The 22937-nt window shown below is 43.8% G+C and overlaps 1 protein-coding gene across 1 annotated transcript in view; it reads left to right on the top strand.

Annotated features, from left to right (window-relative positions):
* Positions 1 to 22937, top strand: part of EFEMP1 (EGF containing fibulin extracellular matrix protein 1) — a 47572-nt gene that overhangs the window by 21206 nt on the left and 3429 nt on the right. The window contains exons 4-6 of the mRNA XM_056852796.1: positions 11351 to 11473; positions 13732 to 13851; positions 22461 to 22580. Coding sequence (XP_056708774.1) covers positions 11351 to 11473; positions 13732 to 13851; positions 22461 to 22580 — 363 coding nt within the window. The remainder of the gene's footprint in view (positions 1 to 11350; positions 11474 to 13731; positions 13852 to 22460; positions 22581 to 22937) is intronic.

Here is a 22937-nt window from a genome sequence, read left to right as displayed (position 1 = left end):
CCCCACACAGGCACCTTGTGAAGTAGGTGGGTCTGAGAAGGCTCTGAGAGAACTGGCTGCCTGGACCTACAAAAGCTGGAGTGTTGTGAGACTCCTGGGAGCCATGAACCATGCTTAGTGGGCTTTGTTCAGCCTAGTGGTTCACTTCAGGCCTGGCTTACTTGGTTTCCAGGGAAGGAAGTAAACAAAATAAAAATAAATAACAAAATGGAAACTAAAAATTCAACATCGTTTTTTGTTTTGTTTTTTAAATTGGATAATTCTGGACACCATTTATCATAATAATCATGCTTTTGGCCTACTTCCAAGGAAGGATGGCAGGTTCATATCTAAACATGGAATAGTTTTTCCATTAACTTAAATAAACAAAGAAAGCATTCACAATTACTTGATCCAGAGTTTTCTTTCTTTTTTTAAAGTTGCAATGATAATCTAGGAGGTTAATTTGGTTTACGTTAATTCAATTTAACTGTCATGCAGGCTCTTCATGTTCAAGAATGTGTTTTTTGAAACACTGCAGAAAATGATTCTGAACAGAATACATGGAAATGTTCCATATTAGTTCTGAAGATGATATACCACAGGGGGGAAATCTCTTTTATCTACAGTCATTTTTTGAATAGTCTCCAGCATTTATTGGTCATCGTGGGTGGGTTAGAGCTGTACTCATACTGGCTTGATTTCATGCTTGCTAAATCTACGAGAAGAAAAGATTTAAAAGAAACAACTCCCGAGGAGTCCATACAGTTTGTATCTGTCTTGACAACTGGTATCAACATACTGCCCAAAGCATCATTCTGATTCTTGATGATAAATTGTATTAAATAGTTCAAATTGTTCTTTTTTAAAAGAAAAAAATAGCTATATTTACAAACTTGTTTGCAACAACAGAGCTAAAATACATTCCTTACGATCCTCTGTTGAAATCAATTCAGATTACATTTTATAGAGTGTAATGTTTTTGTCAAGAGCCAATGTAGTGTAGTGGTTAAGGTGTTGAGCTAAATCCCCACTTGCGCCATGGAAGCTTGCTGGGTGACCTTGAGCCAGTCACACACTCTCAGCCCTGACCCTGGCTGGTAGTTGGATGGGAGATCTCCAAGGAATACCAGAGTCATGGTGTGGAGGCAGGTAATGGCAAACCATCTCCGAATGTCTCTTGCCTTGAAAACCCTACAAGGTCACCATAAGTCAGCTGTAACTTGATGGGGGGGGGATGTCTTTTGACAAAAATATGACAGCAATAGTTAATTTTCCTATACTTCAATCCAATGAGCCATATTTAAGCAGGTGCTTAATTCTTCCATCAAAATCAAGTGAGATAAATAAGCTGAACTTCAGCTGGAATGGGATCTTGGCCATAGTCTCCAACACGGTCTTTCTCTTTAAAAAAACAAAAAACAAATTAGTATTATTTTAGAATAAGAGCCAGGAGGAGAATGGAGGATGGGGGTGCATTGAAGGGGGGATGTAATTAATTACCTTTTGTAAATCAGTTTTGGAGAGCCATGACAAGAAGTTCCCCTGTATATGCCCCAGTGAAATGAATTGCAGAAAAGCACTACCAGCTAAAGCCCTGGTCAGCAATTACTTGTACAGGAGCTGTATTTTGAGATTAATGGGCCACGGCTCTACTACCCATCCCCACCCCAGTAGACTGCTAGGAATTCCTGTCACCACAGCCTGTGTCACGTACCTCTCCTGCCTCCAGTTTACAACTGGAGATAACTGAGTGTGTTGTAAGTTTGCATCCTGGGGTTTTGGTTGCTGATCCCTACATTTAAGCCTTTAGGTCAAGTTTGAAAACTCATTGCCAAGGGTGAACCTGTAAAATATGGAGAATCCCCTTAACCATGAGACTCATCAGTTTTAGCTCCAGGGCTTTCCTTCTGTCCAGAAGCTGAGCGGTGGTGCTTGCACATGGGCAGCCAACCTGCAGTGCAGATGTCACAAGTGGTACAAACCCGCAAGAGGCTGTGGTATTCCTGGGCAGAAACAGGACAGTGGCCTGGCTACAGTGCAGTATTTGGGCTGTGCACCGCTGCCATCTACTCTGTTCGGTAGTCTAGAGCAGGGGTGGGGGACATCAGGCCCAAGGGTGCAGACAACATGATGACTGTGGCAGTGACAGGGCTAGACTGGAGTGGTGGATGTGGCAGCCAGAAGCAGATCCAGAGTGGATAGGGTTGCCAGGTTTCTCTTCGCTACTGGCCGGAGGTTTTGGGGCAGAGCCTAAGAGCGGGGTTTGGGGAGGGGTTTCAATGCCATAGAGTCCAATTGACAAAGCAGCCATTTTATGGCTTGGATGTTGGCAATCCTAAGAGTGGGTGTTCTCTAGTGCAAGATTCTTGCAGGTTAGGACTGAGTCTTTAAACCAGCCTGGGATTGAACAGGCATATGCTGCTGCATGGATGGCTTATTAAGGTTAGTTAGCCAGGCTGTTAGTATCTGGCCTGGCCAATTGAGAAGCCTCGTACTGCAAGCCACAATCACAGGGGCCATTGTAGCACACGTCTGGTCCCCTCTGTGTCAGAAGAGGGCTGAGGGGTCTGAATATCCTGTGTTGCTTACTAGAAGCCAGCTTTCCATTGTGAGGTTCCTGATTCAAGCCTTAGATGCCCTGGTAGGCGGTACAGTACGACGCTGTCGTGGTTCCAGAACAGGTTTGCTGAAGAACTGAGATTTTATGGCAAGAATGAAAATGAGGAAGAGTACTTAATAAAGGAGAGAGGCTGCCCCAAGGATAGGGAGCAGTATGACAGAAGCCTGTACAAACATTGGCACAGGAAAGAACAGATAACGCCTGTCATACTCCCTGATTCGAAGACAGGTAGCATTTTTTTTTCCTGACTGAAGTCTTCAAGTTCCCAAAAGCAAGGAGTTAAAAGTTGTCTGGGCATTAGGCCCAGATGCACAACATTCCAAACATTGAAGGAAGTAGCAAGGGAATTTTGAAAAGGGGAAAAAAAGCTTTTGACAGAGATTGCTGATAGCCTGTTAATGCAGAGGAGGAAACCAAAGGATTTGCAAGGATACTAATGTTGCTGAAAAGTGTAAAAAGGATCAAGGGAGGATCCGGCAGGCGTTCAGGATTTGAGCTTGGCTTTTGCCATAAGAAATGTACTGAGGGAAGTATAAGACATGTCATGGTATTACCTAAAATATAAATGATGCAAGGAATAGATACAGCATGATTAATTTTCTTTGGTGCTTCAGAAATATTTCCTCCAACAGTATTAAAAAACAGTATAATTTTTCGGAACTCTTCAAAGTGTAGCCCTTCAAAGAAAGGCTGTGTATGTAAGAGAGCCAACATTTACGAGGATATTTACAGTGTAACCATGAGCAGAGTTTCACCGTTCTGAGTTGTCCTCATCCTTTTTGAAGTGAGGCCTCCAGAACTGCACACAGTACTCCAGGTGTGGCCTGACCAATGCAGCGTACAGTGGAACTATAACATCTTGTGATTTGGATGTTATGCCTCTGTTGTTAAGTTGGCTTAGGCAGCTTCATATGTCCAAAATTAATTGTCCAAGAGGACTCAAAGCATGCATTATGTTTGAGGTGGATGTTTTAAAGCGGCGGCTGGACAACCATTTGGGAATCCCCTAGTTTGCATTTCCTGCACTGAACAGGGGTCTATAAGACCCCTTCCAGTTATGTGACTAAAAGACTACATTTATTCTTCCATAGAATAACTTTCCCCCTGTGATACTGATGTATTCCCAACATTATATTTGTTTTCCAGTACTATTCCAACATGTGAGATTTCTTTCTGAAAAAGGCAAGATACGAATTCTAAAAATAAACCAGTAAATGGAAGAGTGTGTAAATCAGTAGTGTGAGTCATTTGACACATTATGAAGTATAGAAGTTGGGTCTGGGGGCCCCACCCTGTGTAATAGTCACATATGAGTTGCAGGTTGTCCCTATTTCCCTTGTGCTTAAGCTCCCTCCTGCGCACCATGGTCTCAGTGGGAATTGGGTACCATGTGCAGAGGAATTGAAGAAAACCTGATGCTCACATCTGACTTTTACACAGGGTGGGGACCCCAAACCTAACCTGGGTACTTCATAAATCAGCCTTTAATGTTAATCAGTAGCAGAGTTAATGCACTGCAAGTAGATGAAACCCTGTCTTGAGTGTGATGGTTTCCAGGCTGAGAGATGACCTCCCTGAGAGGTCTGGATTTTGCTTTCTCCCAGGTGCGTCACGTATTGGGTGTGGACAGCTTCTGAATTTCTGCGGAACTGCAGCTTTCTGCTTGAATGGGGCTGCCTTCCGGTTGTCCTTTAGTACCAGCTGCATGCCCCCATTGCAGTGGCACAAAATTTTAGCACCAGCATCAGATTATTAGGTGCCTGGGCAACAAGGGCTTGGATTTTTCCAGCCCTGCAGGCAGTGATCAAGAGTAATGAGATGCGGCACATGCTTGGATAGGTTGAACATATTGCTGTGTAACCATGAACTCCAGTCTGACACAGGTTTAAAAGGGCAACCAGGCAACCTGTGGCTTCTTACATAAAAAAGAGCTGTGCTGAAGGAATAATTGCACTGAAGTGTAAACGGCTGGTGGGAACCGCACTGAAATACCAAGCGCTGTTGTGATTATCTGGTTGTAGGAAGCAAACTGCAGAGATTAAAATGTTACATAAGGGAGCAAGCAGCATGAGTCAGGGGTTTTGGGAAGAATGAGTCACAGCCAGAGGGATCTGTGCCAGGCATGTAAAGTGTAGAACAGAGGGACTGAGGCAGAGCTCCTAAGTACACTTATTTGGAAGCAAGTTCCAATGAAATCCCATTTCAAGTAAATGTGTTTTTAGAGTGGAGGTTCCAGCAAGGATAATGACCAACCAGCAAGACTTAAAAGAACAGCTGGCTTCAGACAAGGGTCTTGCGATCGCTCAGAGCAGCTCACCCAGAATTTCGGCTCAGGATAGAGAGCGTACTGCCAAAGTCAGCAGCGGAAGGGACAGAACAGTATAAATCACTTCACGAGGGAGCACTGGGCAAAGGAAGGGAAATTAATGGTGTGTAACTATTACTGAAGATAGTAGATGAGTACTATGAGAGCCAAGCTGATCTATATTCTGCAGTAACCCAAGGGGCTGGGGCAAGGAGTTTCCTCCCTCCTGTAAAAGTTCTCACACTATTTTTGCACTCTTCCATAAATATGAAAGGGCAGCAAGGCAAAGTGGAGAGCATTTTCCTAGTCAGCTTCTCAGAACTGTTTAAAAGTTTGGGGTGTATGTGTGTTTACAAGGCAGTTCTAAGCAGTTGCACCCTAAGTAGACTTCAAAATGTCTAACTCTGCTTAGGTTTGCACGGTTAGCTTTTATAGTGGCCCTCAGGTCTATGCCCCGTGGTGCAGAGTGTTAAGCTGCAGTACTGCAGTCAAAAGCTCTGCTCACGACCTGAGTTCGATCCCGACGGAAGTCGCTTTCAGGTAGCCGGCTCAAGGTTGACTCAGCCTTCCATCCTTCCGAGGTCGATCAAATGAGTACCCAGCTTGCTGGGGGTAAAGGGAAGATGACTGGGGAAGGCACTGGCAAACCACCCCGCAAACAAAGTCTGCTTTGGAAACGTCGGGATGTGACGTCACTCCATGGGCCAGGAATGACCCGGTGCTTGCACAGGGGACCTTTACCTTACCTTACCAAGTCTATACACTATGGCATGTCATGTGGGGGTGATGAAATGTAAGTGATTGTCTGAGCTTCCCTAATGTAATAGAAAGGGCAGGGCCAACCAAAGAGCCTGTGGCCACCAGATCTTACAGAAAAGCAGGCCAGGCAGAAGGCTGGTTGATACAAGCATTGAGCTGCAGGTCATCAGCTGGTTAAGGAGTCAAGAGATGAGAATGAATAGTCCCACAGAAACAGACAAGATCTAAAGGCTATCTATTCATTCATATCCTGCCCATTGTGCAAGGAGTTCAGGGTCCCATACCACTCATGATTTTGCTGAAGCCCTGGGAGTTAGGTTAGGCTAAGATTAAACTATGATCACTTCTTCATACATTACAAAGTACACAGGTTGGGTTGAGATCCACACCTTGTGTCAGATGATACTCATCTTGAAAACCGAGTAAAGAAATACATCGTTGTATAAGTGTTTGCTGGTAAAAGGTAAGGTAAAGGTCCCCTGTGCAAGCACTGGGTCATTCCTGACCCATGTGGGGACATCACATCCTGACGTTTCCAAGGCAGACTTTGTTTGTGGGGTGGTTTGCCAGTGCCTTCCCCAGTCATTTTCCCTTTACCTCCAGCAAGCTGGGTACTCATTTGACCAACCTCGGAAGGATGGAAGGCTGAGTCAACCTTGAGCTGGCTACCTGAAACCGACTTCCGTTGGGATTGAACTCAGGTCATGAGCAGAGCTTTTGACTGCAATACTGCAGTTTAACACTCTGTGCCATGGGGCTCCTGTTAACATGTACATTAAACGATTGCAAAATGTTTCCAGAACCAAACTAAGAGGAAATTGTGCAAATATGAAAAGATAAAACATTTCATTAAATGTTGTAAACAGTGTAGAAACAGCCATAGTCACATGTGAGTTGTGTGTTTTCCTCAGTTTCCTTGCATGCAGGGCCTGATTAGAATCATGACCAGGGCACATGTGAAGAGGCTTCAAGCCTTTTCATCAGCACTTTCAAAGTATTAGCAATATGTTTTGATCTTACTCTGTGTTAGCTTCCAGGAGACCTTGTGGCTGAGTGATGAGCTAAACAGCAATAGATAAAGTAAGTCTCCTGACTCAGAGTGTGCTATGGATAAATGTGATTTAAGGAAAAGGCCTGATTAGTAGAAACACTCGTTGCTAGACCCCTTCAGAGAGGCAGTGGGGGAAGAGAGCCACACTGTTGTATACACAGTTCTGGACTTTAGCCAGAAAAAGTCTCTCAGGGAAGAAAATGGCCAGAAAAGTAAAATGACAGCAGTGCAAGAGAGCAAGACTGAACCATTAAATGGCAAAAGCACAGTAGCAATTTGCTTGTAATCCAGTCCATTCACATTTGTACAATCCTAGTGTTCAATTGTACTTTTGAATTAAGCCCTACTTCATGTTCCTCCTAGTGACTAGACCAGAGAAAAACTCACCAAGGGAACAGAGGTGTAGGGTACCCATGTGAAGCTGTAGCTTAGGAATAAATGCATTATCAAAAATGTTCTCCCACTTGCCAAAACAGATGATTCAGAAAGATGGGGTGAGGAAAGAGAAAAATGTGTGGGGGAGAGTGAAGATGACAAAATGAGGAAGCCCTCTTCTCATCCTCCCTTTCCTCTCTTTCTCATGCTAACATCTCTTTCACGCAGATACGTATGTCTGAAAGAGGAATCAGGAGGACAGTTTTGTCACTGTGGAGCAAGATTAGGCTCTGGGCATCTAAGTTACCATTTCCCTATGCTGTTAAGGGAATTATTTATTTAAAACTATTAGCCTCTCTGCATATACATTTCTACTTGCCCAGCATTCTGTCACACACTGGTTTAACCAAAGAACCAAACCTAGGATAGGGCAACGTATATAGCAAGAAGTTCATTTATGAATGAATGAGACCAATGGGAGCAGCCAGTGTACTTGAATGGGGATAGATAAAGCATTGCACTGGATGTGACAACATTGCCACAAGAGCAAACCAGTCCTCCCTCTCCCCCCTGGATGGTCATGCTAGGATCCTGCAATGAACTGTACACATATGTGCAATATTTAGTATACAGCCCTCTTGGACACACATACTTGACAAATATATACACGTGTGTGTGTGTGTGTGAAGTGCCGTCAAGTCGCAGCCGACTTATGGCGACCCCTTTTCTTGGTGATCTCCCATCCAAATACTGACCAGGGCTGACCCTGCTTAGCTTCTGAGATCTGACAAGATCAGGCTAGCCTGGGCCATCCAGGTCAGGGCATACACATATACATATACCTTATTAAGAATGTTTCATTCCACCTTACACTGTTTTCTGCATACTTTTCTCATAGTGAGTCACCATTAAAGAATTGGTAACACTCATCTGTTCAAAGGCAAAAGGAAGGAAAGGTTCTTTTGAGTTCTGAGATAGGAAGGAAGCTTGTTGGAAAATATTTGGATATGTAAAGTATGTGTGTGGCGGAAGGCAGAGAACAATCATAAAGAATAAAGTCAAATAGTTGATGGTTCTATTTGTGATTTGAGTCTTGTGGTCAACTTTGTTTTCATTTGGTATGAGAAAGAATCTATCCTTCCCCCCCCCTTTTTTTTTCCCAAGGCCCCGCCTGGAATTTGCCACTGGTCCTCAGTTACCGAACACATATGGAAAGTTCAACGGGGATTTGTAAACCAATTTTAAGGAATTTGTTTGTTCAGCTTAGAGGCTTTCAGTTGGTGTCAAATGCCAAAAGAAAATCTTGTCACAGCATTGGATTATAGCAGTAATAAAACGGGAACTGCACACAAACCCAGTCCAAATTTGTATTGTGTTAAATCTTTTAATGGGAAAAGGAAAAAAACATACAGTACCATTTTCCAAAGGCTAAATCATAGGTCACTAAACTATTTCATCCATCAAAAATTCAAATCACTGATTGTGAGGGGATGGCTTTTTGTTGCTTCTCTCCCATAGCTCTCTGAATAAGAGTGAACACCTGGGGTGGGGAGCAGGGCTTTCATTAGACTTTCAGTAGGAGAGTCTAGATCAGGGGTGTCAAACTCATTTGTTACGAGGGCTGGATATGACATAAATGTCACTTGGTCAGGCCAGTCCATGCATCGCCAGCCCAGATCGGGACTGGAGGGGATGGCTGGCTCACAGGCCAGATAAGAGCTCTCAAGGGGGCAGATCCGGCCCACAGGCATTATGTTTGACACCCCTGGTCTAGATGCAAATGCACATAGTCTTTGTATAGAAGGTTTGATGGGCATAAGTGGGCATAATTCCCCCCCACACACACACACACACACACACATGTAATTCTTCTTGTGTTTTACAGATTACTTTGGTTGCTGGTTTCTCATTGACATCTACCGGTAGTTGTTTTTCAAAAAGGTTGTTCTGAATAGATTTTTTAAGATTGAACTGTCCTTAGTTTTAGCCTCTCTCCTGTAGAGGAGATAGGCGTGTGGTAAAAGTCCAGATAAGTATATAAATCAGCCTTGCAAATACTCCCAGACAAGCTACTAGCCCGCAAGAGTCTTTAATATAAATAGACTTGTCAGTGACTTGGTGGCACATTTGGTGACCTAAAATCAAAAGAAATTACTCTCTTTATTTTGCAAAAGCTTACTTGCTTGATGGCCTGGAGGAGATTTCTGACTCACCATAGGAAATCAGTGGAGCATCTGTTTACAAGCCTTGAAGTTAATAATATTTATGCAGGGTTGCCATGGCATAAATTTAGAGTGAGGAGACAATCAGAGAATTCGTTTAACTGGGCAGGAGTATCTAGAACCTGTAATGTCATATATTGCCTATGGTATTCTAGTGCTCCTTCTGCTTCTTGGGCTCCAGATGCATAGGATGCTCCAGCAGCACTTGTCCTTTGCCAGTGCACAAAGCTTCTAGGCACCAGAGTTGGATTGACCATGGCAGGTGAGCAAAGCTAGCAGCATGGTACAGTGCGATTCAGGTTTTTCAGTGCTGAGCTTTGGGCAAGCACCGCTGTGGCCAGGCTAAATCCCAGCCTGACCTGGAACCCCGTTTAGAGTCTTTGTAGGTCAGTGGGACTGGGTGAGCAGAGTACCTGCAACATCACAGCCCAGGAAATCCACTGATCTGAAGGCTTGGTGGGTTATCACATGATGCTGATTTCTTGACGGCACTTCCTACTCACTACCAGCTTCTACTGATTTCTAAATCAGTAGAAGATGGTAGTGAGTAGAAAGTGCCGTCAACTCACAGCCAACTTATGGCAACCCTATAGTGTTTTTGAGGTATTAACCAGGGCTGACCCTGGTTAGCTTCCAAGATATGAAGAGATCGTGCTAGTCTGAGGTATCCATTAGTAGATGCCAATGCACTGTTTTGACCTGTGTTCAAGCCCTGATCCTGTATCTTCTCAAGCAAGCCACACTTGAAAAACAGAAATAGTGGCTTGTCACTGCACACAGGTGACACATGAGCACAATTAAATTGCAAAGCAGCATGCCAAAGTGAAGAGAAATATAGATAAAATTAAATTTTCAGTATAAAGGTATAGTGATATCAATCTTGAAGATGGCCACATACTTCAAATGATGTTATCCAGAAAATGTAAGCCACCTTGAAGCTCTAAGTGATGAAACATCATGATTGAAATCTTTGACATAGGTAATGCTAAGTAAACAATATGTATTTTTTATTTATGACATCTTGAGCATTTTAGAACAGGAGAGAAATATTTTAAATAAACAGACTGCTAGATTAGATGGAATTTGGTCTGATCCAGTCAAACAGATTCTTTTTGCTCTCGTCTGTTACTTATTAATGAGTTTCCTGTTCTGGATCCAAATAAATCCAGTTTCAGAAGAACTGGACATTTGCATGTCTAAACATATATCTTGTCATGCATAAATTCTGTCAGTCTGAGAGGTGCAAAGTAGTAGTTCTGGACAGAGCCAATCTGTGTACTCAGAAGAACTACAGTAGATTATTTGCAAGAATTATCTCCGTAAAATAATTAATCCATTGCTGCCCACAATAATGTTTTTGTTCTCCTTTAAAAAAAACCTAGTTATTAATTGTCCTTCATCCTTTGGTTGTTCGACAATGTAGATTGTATAAATGGAGTGTTTTTCAAATTGTCCTCAGTATTCTGTAAGTCAAATAAAATGCAACCACTCCAGTCCAGCAGCACCAATTCAGGAATTCTGTTGTACATGTAGAGCTTCACACACAAAAGGGAGAGTATCCTTCTCACTTTTATGTTGGGGAAATCTATGTACACTCCATCAGGGGTGTACACATGGATCTTTTCCAACACTCTTTTGCTTCTGTTGGGGAACACTGAACTTCCATGGAACATAGCTATTTCATTATGGAAGTGGGTTGACAAAGAACACTTGCTGACTGAGGCATTAATTACTGGAGGGCTTCTGTTTCCTTATGACTGGATTTCACATTGCGTCAAAATAAGAAAAAGTTGCATATCTGGCTGCATCACATTGGAATTAACCACATCAGCTCCTCTAGCCTAGAAGGCTGATGATGGTGGGATCCAATCACAGGAAAGCCACAACTAGCCCATTCAGTTAACATATGAAACAAATCTAGAATCTTTGATTTCACTGTGTTCTTTTACTGTGAATGCAAGGCGAAGAGTAGAAAAGTTGGGGCTCTCTTTCCAAAGTTTGTAATTATGCTGTCTTTTTTCTTTATTTTTTTAAAGATATTGATGAGTGTGCAACAGGCACTCATAACTGCCAGTCAGATCAGTTATGCCTCAACTTAAGAGGATCATTTGCCTGCCAGTGTCCCTCTGGGTATCAGAAGCGAGGGGACCAGTGTATCGGTAAGTATTATATGGCAAAACAAGATAGACCATGGCTGACCAGTTTCATTTGCAAACCTTTTGGCATCAGATCATATCCTTTTATGTTTCTTTACTTCAGTTCATTTCAGTTCTTTCTGTCCTAAGGACTTAGAGCAGGTTACATGTGTTTCCATAATGTGTTTCCATAACTGCATTTTTAGAAAGACCAAATTCATGTCTCACGTCACAATCTATATAATCTCCATTTTTTGTCCCTGCTCTAATGCTTTAAAGTGGAATAGATGGAAGTCCCGGGTTCATGCTCCCCACATGGAAGCAGCATGACTAGATGTAACTAGAAGGTCCTACCACTCACCCACTGCCTCCTTAAAATGGTCCATCAAGGAAGTCTAGTTACCTCATGGGACCCCTGTCCCACTGCAGTCTTGTGCAGGGGCCCTTTTGGTATCAAGAGAATCTAAGCATACTGAGACCCTTTATGGCTTTACTTTGATTAGAAGTCTGCCTTTAGGCAACGTTATCTGTCCCTGTCACCCCCGCCCCTGTCACCCCCGCCCCCGCATCTTTGGTTGGCTGGAGGAGCAATTTAAATGTCTTTATTACTACACGTTTATCCCGCCCTTCTTCAGAGAAGCTTCTCCAGTTTATCCGTCCAACAACTCTGTGAAGTAGGTTTGACTAGGAGAATTAATGGCTCCGAGGTCACCTAGTGAGTTTTATGGCAAGCCAGGCTTTGAGCCTGGGTCTAAACATCCCCTCCCCCAGCACCAGTTCCCAAATTTTCCAAGTGCCCATGCAGAGCATGGAAGAAATGGAAGAAGCTGATTACTGACCTCCTGCATTGTGTATAGTGTGACCCTTATTTTCTGATTTTGTTACATGGTTACAGGCATAGAGACTATGGGGCATTTTTCACGGTAGATTTTGCTTCTCTTTTGCCACGGACCCCCAAAAAAACCAACCCAATTTAAATGCTTTTTTTCATGGCCGCGATTTATCCCCGTCAATCTCGATGTAGTTTTGGTTTTTCATGGGAACAAAGCACGCTGTATTTGACAACGGTTTGGTCTGTCCCTTTTGCAGGAGGCCTCCCCTTCCAACAAGCTCATTGTTTATGCCTGCCCCTAACTCCGCCCCAACTCCGCCCAGCAGATTACCTCCTGCGGTTTACCAGCCCCAGCGCAAAAAACAAGCACCAGTCCTTCTGGTCTCCTCCATTTTTCTTCCACCCTCGCTCTGTTCTGCTTTTGGAATAGTCAGATTCCAAATGGGGGGGGGGGGCAAGGCAGCACTTTCCTCAGAGCTTCCCTCTATTTTCTATAGGTGTGGAACCCATTGCCCTTTAATGACAGACAGGATTGGGGGGGGGGGCAGGAATTGCATCCATGTGCCCAGAGAAGTGTTTAGCTGAAAGTGGGAAAGGAGCAGCTCCAACCTGTGCCGCTTCAAGAGGTGTGCCTTGGATTTGCCGCTCTCTAGATGCACATTTTCCCCATCCTAATTCTCAAAACTCTTCTTAGGGGCTGATTGTTGAGTTTTGAGAATTTGGATGGGAAAAGGGGGCATCTAGAGAGCAGCAAATCTAAGGAAAAATCTCCCGTGCATAAATGGCCACTATAAACCTCTTGCATTAAAGCAATTTCCCAGAGTATGTTCCCCCCAGAAGGCCCCTGGCTTGCGCGCTGGCCCTGATCTAACCCCAGTGCATCGTGAGAGAGAGGGGGGTTCCTGGCTTGCGCACCGGCCCCGGTCCAGCCAGTGTGCATGGCGGGGGGGGGAGAGGAAAGAAGGGAGAAGGAAAGTGATTAACCCCCCCAGCCAATCGCCATTCTTGGGGCTGGAGAAATTAGCCGGCATAGGCAGGGACAATTGTTCAAAACCAAGGAACAAAGGCAGTTTTTTTCATGGAGCTCCGAGCCAAAAACTGCACAGCAACAGAAAGAACGACCCAAAAGTGGTTTGACTTGCCCCGGTTATAACGCGGCTTTTATTGCTCAATCCGAAAAAAATCAGAGCAGCCATGAATAACCAAAAATTTGCAGCGACGCAAACCGGCTGTGAAACCGCTGCAAAGCTCCGTGAAAAATCCCCCTATAAGTTCTTCAGGCTCCTCCCTGCCTTACTTTTTATTTAGTGTTTTCTTCATTAACTTCAGAGTGACTTCAAAGAGATGTTGGGGTTTAATCATTTATTTTAGCGCCTTCTAGCAGGAATTCATTCATTGCATATATGTAACGATAATTTGTTTTACTTTTGTCCTTTTTATGGTAACCCAGACATAGATGAATGTGTACTCCCTCCATTTTGCCACCATCGGTGTGTGAACATTCCTGGCTCCTATTACTGCCAGTGTAACAGTGGTTTTAAATTAACAACTGACAATCACACGTGTGCAGGTAAGCATTTTTGATAACAAAGAAATCAGCACCTCTGGAAATAGAAAGGCATATCTGGAGACATTTCCACTGCCTTCTAATTAGCTTTTAGCAACAAAGGTTCTATGAGAAACGAAACATTTGACTTAACATTTATATATTTAGAGGGGGCTTTTAAAACCTGCCCATAATCCCGAAACAGCTGTTTCTTTCATGGCAATTCGTACTCCTAAAAGTGCCAAATAAAAAATACAGTTTGAAGTGCAAATTACACTCATTTAAATTCTAACCATTAAACTCCTTGAAAATTAAAAACCAGCCAAAGAAAACCACCTGAACGGCTTCCACACTAGTAGCACCATCCTAAGCAGTTATACCCTTTTAAGCCCATTGCCCTCAATTGGCTTAGAAGGGTATATACCTCTGTTTAGGGTGGTGCTGGACACATTTGCACTGTTCAGTCATTCTTTTCCTACCATCAGTCAGAAACTTCCTAGAGGCACCTGGTTGGCCACTGTGTGAACAGACTGCTGGACTTGATGGGCCTTGGTCTGATCCAGCATGGCCTTTCTTATGTTCTTAAGCAGACTTAAAAGAGTTATTCCTCACAGCACTCAATACTGCACTATATTCCCCATATAATTTTCGCTAAGCTATGCCTACAGGCACCATGCCTTCTATATGTTTATTCGAATAAAAGACCTCTTCAGCAGAAGTCTACTTTCCCATGCAACTTTCTTCAAATTATTTTTCTTCCCTCTTTGCAGGTGCTTGTTTTTCTGCTTAATTATTTCTTGTTGTGGCATTGGCTGAGGCCTCTCTGAATGATCTTTAATCAGTTCTTGTTCTCTTTGCAACCAAAATTTGCTGATTATTTTTTTCATTTTTTATTTTCATAACTGTTTGGGTATGAAATTACGATCATGAAAAATACAACAATAAGCAATTAGTTTGGCGGCAAAAAGAAAAAGCAGCACCCTCCCCATGAACAAGAACTGTTTAAGGCTCATTCAGGGATTCTGCTGCTAGTGAACAAAAAAATATTAAGTAAGCTAAGAATTGGAAGTAGCCATGAAACGGAATGCAAAAAAGTTAAAGGAACAGTAGAACATAGACTGCCTAGGACGGACTGGCTTTGTAGTTACATTATAGGTGTATAATATCACCACAAATCAAGTCTGGGGGGAAAGGTGGGAAGTGCAGTAAACGTTGGAATGCATCAAGTTAGCAACAACCTGATTAGATAATCAGTAACATTAGCACATGGGAAGAGTTTAGGTGGGAAAAACCTTTCCTGAAAGCTATTGCCCATCTGTACCCAAGGAAAGAAGAACTCTGGAATAAAGATGGAGAATAGATTCTCTTCACAGAAGGCAGAACAACAAGCAGTCAGCACAGTCCCAAATACCAAATACACACTGCCAGGTGTCTGAGCTAGTATTGGCTGGCATGAATTATTGGCATACCTAGAAGAGCTGTCCTGCAGGCACAGGCGTGTTTCTGTCCACAATGTAGGCTGTGTGTCAGGTAAGCCCACCTCCCTTCCATCTTTTCCTAGGTTTTTTGTCAGGCTTCGTATCAATTTCAAATACTTTCTGCACAAATCCAGTCAGCCTCCTTTTTCTTCTCCTGTTCCCATCTTTATAACTTTTGCCTTACTAACCCATAAGCCCCCCCCCCACACACACACACACATAGACACACACACGCTCTGCATCAGGCTACCATGCTCTTCTCCTTCAGGTCCCTCCACAAGAACTGACTTGAATAAAGTTTAGTCATAATTTAATATTCACCCTTCTCCAGTAGCATGCAAGCCACACCACTCTATTGTAAGAAGCAAAGGTCTAATCCTATTGTACTGATAATTGAATATCCCATCCAAGTGAGAGATTATAAATAATGTAAATAATAATAATAATAATAATAATAATAATAATAAAAATGATTCCAGTGGCACAGGAAGGAGTACCACTATAGTGCTTCTGACACTACTGGTGTATTGTGAATACTGGAGATCAATTACTGTCACACAGTAGTGTGACCATGTAATGGAACACTGGATGGGCCTTTGCAAAGGATTGGATGATGCTTCAGGTACGAGGCGGTTGGGTTCACATTGGTTCCCATTAAGTTCTATAGGACAAGAGCAAATGGGAGGGGCCGGGGCTCAGTGGTACAGCATCTGCTTGGCATGCAGAAGGTCCCAGGTTCAATCCCTGGCATCTCCAGTTAAAGAGACTAGGCAAGTAGGTGATATGAAAGACCTCTCCCTGAGACCTTGGGGTGGAGCCTGAGGAGGGTGGGGTTTGGGGAGGGGTGGGACTTCAATGCCATAGAGTCCAATTGACAAAGTGGCCATTTTCTCCAGGTGAACTGAACTCTATCGGCTGGAGATCAGTTGTAATAGCAGGAGATCTCCAGGTAGTACCTGGAGGTTAGCAACCCCACGAAGGGCACTCCCAGATACTACCTTCTGATCCAACCAGAGCCTCCTTTTAGTTTCTGTGTGATACAGATGAATGAGACAAGTGATTTGCTCAGCTTTAGATATCTATTACCACATTTCCATAAATGTCCCTACCAGATGATGGACATTGTGCTAATAATAATAACAATTATTATTAACAATCCCTTTGTTTTCATAGACAAAGCCAGGTATGCCATCCAAATGATAGAAGTTCCTGTGATTCAGGAGAGAAGTTCAGGGCTAAATCTGGATCTGCTGAAAGTATCTCAGTAGAAGATAGAAAATAAAAGTTAAACATGCAAAAAAACAAAAAAACAACCAAGATTCACTGCAGGGTCACATACCTGAACTTTACTTTTGGAATTCCTGCTCTCTTCTATATTGCTGTGCCATCATAGATGCTTTTAAGATGGGAATAAAATGGGAAAGGGGAGAAACTGCATTTAGGAAAAATGGATGTGGCCATTTGGCAATGTGCTAACTTTCTCAAGCACTGCAAACTGATCTACTAGTCTCTAAGACTTGTGTCATAAATGTAGAGAAATTTTTAAAGACCTCCAGAGTAGTAAATAGCTTCAGATAAATCTTAAATGGTGGAGTGCTAAGAAGCCTTATCAGTATGTGTTCCTTGCAGCAGTTATTTATAAACCTGGTCCAAATTTTTAAAAATCACAGTGGGAAATGGGGGAGATTCTGGAATGTGGCATTTAATGGCCACATTAAAAGATTTCTGGAAAAGTTTGTTATACGTTAGAATAGATTTCCCCCCTGAAACACCCTTTTTGCTGGTGGGAATTCTTTTCCTAGAAGAAATGTATGATCCTAGTGGGCATAAACAAGTGTAGGTGGGGGAATGGGAGCAGGGAAAGACACATGTTCGTCCATCCAAATGTAAAGGGCAGGGGAAAAGTCACCCCCGAGTCAGTTTGGCCCCCAAACTGCCTTGTTGCTCTATTCCATGGCTCAGCCAAAGGGACATTTCTGGCATTCTTGGACAGAAAATAATACAGTGAAAGATGGCCAAAAGATACCTGAAATGTTCCTGTTTTAAGAACAGTTGGGGGGGTCAGTTTCAATAAAGAAGAGAGCACATGGGAGACACACATATCTTTTCCCTCATTCGTATCAGGTTCTCTGTGAGGTTTTGGTTTTTTAGGCTAAATTATACGCTGAAGTTTCAGTAGAAATACTGTGACTTTTAGTTTCACCCTGAGTGTCAGGGCTAAAATCATAAGCCCTTGGTTCTATGTGCCGCTGTCCCATTTGGTGAGCCATTGGGGGCTGAAGGATGTAGCGTCCTGGGGTCTGAGAAGGATTCTTTGGCTCTGGTGTTTCGTCACCCATCCAGGCCACCTATAAACTCTCCTGTAAACACACACTCCTGAAAGGACTGCAGAGGATTCCAGGTCGGGATGAGAGTTTATTTGGGCAAAAGCAATATCCATTGGCTTGTGACAGCTGTCTGTGAACTCTTGTTCAGTAGTATCGCAGCTCAGTACTGACACCAAGTGTATGCACAGCCTGCCTTATGCAGTGAGCTTTCCTGCCTGTTTCAAATAAAATGGCAGTTAACAGCTCTGCAACAGTAGTCAGTTCTCTAGTGCATGTCCACACAAGGTATGGCCTAAAAATGAGTACTGACCAGTTACATACGCCTGTGTTAGCCGAAAAGAAAAGAAAAGCTACTGTTTTAAAAAAGCTTCCCTGCTTAGGCATCTAGAGGCAACTGCTACCCATTCTGAGTGACCCAGGTGGTCCTGGGATATGCAGACCAGTTGTTGATTGGATCAGGCCAGGGCCCAATGGGCTGCAGCTTGCTGGCTCCCACTAGTCTGCTGATTGAACATAAGGACATAAGAAAAGCCCTGCTGGATCAGACCAAGGTCCATCAAGTCCAACAGTCTGTTCACACAGGGGCCAACCAAGTGCCTCTAGGAAGCCCACAAACAAGACAACTGCAGCAGAATTATCCTGCCTGTGTTCCAAAGCACCTAATATAATAGGCAAGCTCCTCTGATCCTGGAGAGAATAGGTACGCATCATGACTCGTATCCATTTTGACTAGTAGCCATGAATAGCCTTCTCCTCCATTAACATGTCCACTCCCCTATTAAAGCCTTCCAAGTTGGCAGCCATCACCACATCCTGGGGCAGGGAGTTCCACAATTTAACTATGGTTCTGGTGGGCTAGAATGCTTATTGTAAAGCCAAAAGAAATGGTCCCATTAGTCTTTTGATTGACTGAATTATATCTGTTCTGGCTGGGGTGCCTTTCATTTAGCCATGCTTATGGCCTCACAGAATGGGCAGAGCAGTCTGCCAATAGGTGTTTAGTTTTTATTAAATTTCTCCTATATTAATCAAGAAAATGCTCTAGGCAACTCAGCTTATAACTATAAAACCAAAACTATCACATGTAAACCCAGCTATTCCTACCAAATAAATAATATAGCATTTGTCACTGGTATTTGTCACAGGTACAGAATTCAATCTTTAGAGCAAAGACTGATTGAACAACACAATTTACCGCTGTTTTTTATGTGAAGATCACTAAAACAAAACCTAAAAAATATTTTGCATCACTTTGTGTATGTTAGAAATAACAGGTGTAGAATATTGTGGATTCCAATAATTCTGTTATTATTTAAAAAGCAAGTTACTAACCGTTATGGTTTCAGAGACATATTCAAAAACTATTATGTCAGCCAACGATGTAGTATTAAGGGAAGCAGCTAGAGTGCCTTGCATGATAACATGCCCCATCCTGGCCCCCATGCATACCTCTTCTATACTTCTACTACCCTGATCATAATATGAATTTTAATGGCATTTGCCGCATTAATAAATGAATCTGATTTCTGCCATAATGTATTTAATTTAACTCATTTGTAGTTTCCCTTTTTCTGTGTGACTCAAGGCAGATCGCAGATGGGAAAACTCAGAAGAAAGTATGCAAGTTCAGCACAAAATATGCAGATTCTGTACATTATAATATTTATTCGTTTATTTAAAACATTTTTATACCGCCTTTCCACCCAAGGCGGAAAACATGAAAACATCTGAACATTAAAAACAGTATTTAAAATTATAAAATACTTCAGTAAAAACACATAAACATACAACAGCAAAAACAGGGAGGGCCAATAAGTTATTGGGGGTATGCCAAACCGGGGGGGGGGGGGTCTACACCCACTGGCAGAAGATACCGATAAAACAAGGCAGATGAATCTCCCTGGGAAAGGAATTCCAACGTTTTGGCGCCACAACTGAGAAAGCCCTGTCTCAGGTTGCCACCTGTCTAGCCTCATAGGGAGAGGGCAACCAAAGCAGGTCCTCCAAAGCAGACCTGAGTGAATGGGTACGTTCCTGGGGATGGGGGGGGAGGGCAGATCCTATGTATGTTGGTCCTAAGGTATGTTGGCGGCAAGCCATTTAAGGCTTCAAAGGTCAATACTGGCACCTTGAATTGAGCCTTTAGCAAATTGGTAGCCAGTGTAGATGGAACAATACTGCAGCAATATTGCAATACTGCAGTGGGTCCCTACAACCCACTCCAGTCAAGACCCTGGCTGCCACATTTTGTACAAAGTGTAGCTTCCAGACAGTCAAAGGGTAGCTACCTGTAGAGCAAATTGCAGTAATCTAATCTAGATGCTACCAGGGCATGCACCAGCCAAAGCTGCTGAAAGGCACCCCCTGACCGCCACTGCCACCTGTTTATCCAACAGGAAAGCTGGGTCCAGGAGTACCCCCAAGCTACGAACGTGCTTCTTTAGGGGGGTGCAACCCTATCCAGAACAGGAGATAACCCATTTCCAGGGGTCAGATCTTTCCCCCACCTATATCTCCGTTTTGTCTACATTAAGTTTCAAATTGTTAGCCTTCATTCATTTCAAAACTGCCTCCAGTGTCAATCACCTTGCTCAAGAATGCAGACTTCAAATTGAGTAACTCGCTTTTCAGAACCTGATATTCTTTTACATGTTCGGACATTGAGAGACTGTGGGGGGAGCCAGGTAGAGCTCTTGCCCAACACGGGCTCTGATAGGCCACTGAAGATCTGATTGGCTGTGCAAATTAAAATAATGTTCCTTTGGCAACAGCTGCTGCCACAGTTTTGGTTTTATTCTTTCATTCATCTTTCCCAGTGTATTTTTAAAATTACTCCTCTTCTTTCTTGCATTTGGACTTCATTTGGGTTTGTGTATGGCTTTACCTCTAGCAGTAGCCGTTTTTTTTATTGTGCCCACCACCCTATGTCAGAATTCCAAAGATGCCCACAGGCCCCTTTGGGGACCCCTATAGTAAGTTGTTCCTTTTCAGCAGGGATGGGAAACCTCAGGCCCGGTGGCCCTCAGGAGCTCTGGGGCCCTGCCGCGGAGGCGGGGCGCAGGGCGGCCCTCCCCCAGGGTGTTCCTGGGGCTGCAGCTTACAGGGGTGCTGCGGCGCCCTTTGGACCTCCTCTCGCCGCCTGTCGGCTGTTGGTCAGCAAGAGGGGAGGGACACTTCCCCCAAGGCTGCCTCCTACAGCCGTGGCATGCAGGAATGCTGCAGCACATTGTGAGCCCCTCTCGCTGCCTGTCGGCTGTTGAGCAGCGAAAGGGAGGGGGGAAGAGGCCGGCAGCTCCCGGCGGCAGAGCATGCATGCGGGAGCTGATCGGGCTTGGGGGGGGGGGCTTTTGTGGACTCTGGGGGGGAGGGCATGGAGACTGGGGCCCGGTCACGCGGGGCTCCGTGCGCCGCCGGGTGTGTGTGTGGGCAGGGGAGGTGGGGAGGCTGAGGCCTGGTCGCGTGGGGCCAGTGTGCGTGTGTGTGTGTGGGGGGGAGGAAGGCTTTTCTCTCTTTTATCCTTTTTCTGTCACTCTTTCTCCTTTCTCTCCCTCTCTTTCTCCCTCTTTTTCTGCCTCTTTGTCTCCCTCCATCCTTTTCTTCTCCGTCCTCTTCTTTCTTTCTCCCCCACTCTCAATTTTTTTCTCCCTTTCTCTCTCTTTCTCCCTCTTTCTCCCTCCCTCCTTCTTCCTGTTTTCCTTCCTCCCTTGCTGGCTGACTGTGGGCTGTGCCCCCCTGGCACCTCGTTTGCTCGGGCCCACCGCTGGCTTCCCTCCTGCCTGGGAGGGGGGGAGCGGGGGTGCCCTGCAGGCCTTCTCTGTGTGGCCTCCCCTGGGGTTGCCAACCTCCAGGTGGTGGCTGGAGACCTGGCAACTCTAGCCTCTCCCCCCTCCACCAGGAGATCTACACCTGGAATGGCCCCTGAATTATGTCATAAATGTGCAAATGGCCTTTGGTAGGAAAAAGGTTCCCCACCCCTGCTTTTCAGTAACACAAAGTTACCTATTATCCAGTTACATTTGATAAAAATCACATAAAACATGGATCTATTTTCATGTGCCTAACTGTGACCTATTAAAATAGATGTCTTCATGATGTGGTTCATTGGAAAGGCAAAATAATAAGCTACTATTGTTTAGGATACCGTAGGATACTATGTGGATTAACTAGCGTCAAATGCCGTTAACTGTATAAAAATGTGGGAAAATGGACTTTTCCCTTGACTTATGCATTATATCATGGAAATAGTAGCTAGAGGCATTATTAGTATTAATCGGTGCATGTAGGGAAATTTATTAACTTTCTCGCAGTGGTTTAAAATTTGAAAAGTCACTTGGTTCACAAGTTAGAGGTCAAATTAGAAAAGGTAAGGAAAATTCGCTTTGGACATCTTGATGGCATCATAAAAAAGCTTAAGCTACTAAGGTGCTCCAAGGCGGGGTGGGTAATCGAGGCTGAGAAAAACAGTTCACACAGGAAAAGTGTCATGATCCTGATCCAGATTGACACCCCTCTTCTGTCTTCTTGTTAATTTCAATGATGCTTATGTTTTGTATGATAGGAATAGCATATAAATGTTTTAAATACATGAATAAAGCCTGCAGTTTGGATGCACTTGCTTTGAAAAACAATTTCCAGTTGTAAGGGATCTGCGGAAGCAGGGCTGCAGAAACTTGGAGGGCTGGATTCTAGTCTTCATCTACATAAATTGTCCTGACTCAGTATAAGGCAGCTTTTCATATGTATCTGAACCATCTGGTGAATGAGCCTAAGTACCACCCAAGAGAAGATCCAGCTGTGCGTAAAGATTTTTGTTGCATTTCCTTTTTAGACATAAACGAATGCGACACCAGCAACCCATGTGCACAACTGTGCTACAATGTCCTCAGCTCCTTCATCTGCCAGTGCAATCAGGGCTTTGAGTTAAGCCCTGACCGAATCAACTGTGACGGTGAGCTTCTGTCTTCTAAATCAGTGATTCTCAAAGGACATGGGATGGGGGAGGGGGAATAGAGAGTCATTTCGGTTGAGCTTGCACAGTGCTGGTGATACAAGGCCAAAGACACTCTTAAGTTGTTCTTGATCTTTCATCCGAAGCCGAGGTTTTAAAGGGGGCTTTTATTAGCAAGTTCCTTAGCAGCAATATTCACTGCCTTCTGATCCAGCCAAAGTTAAAGACTTAGAAGTCCTGTGGATTTTACTGGAAGAATTAAGCACATGCTCCCTTCCTGCAGATGTCAGCCTGGCACCGAAAGCTCCCAGTTGTTCCGGACTGATTTGAAAATGGTTGACAGCAGCTTGGTGGCTT

Source organism: Euleptes europaea, chromosome 7, assembly GCF_029931775.1.
Source record: "Euleptes europaea isolate rEulEur1 chromosome 7, rEulEur1.hap1, whole genome shotgun sequence".
Taxonomy (NCBI): Eukaryota; Metazoa; Chordata; class Lepidosauria; order Squamata; family Sphaerodactylidae; genus Euleptes; species Euleptes europaea.
The sequence above is the reverse complement of the archived record's forward strand: the minus strand, read 5'-3'. Positions and strand labels throughout refer to the sequence as shown.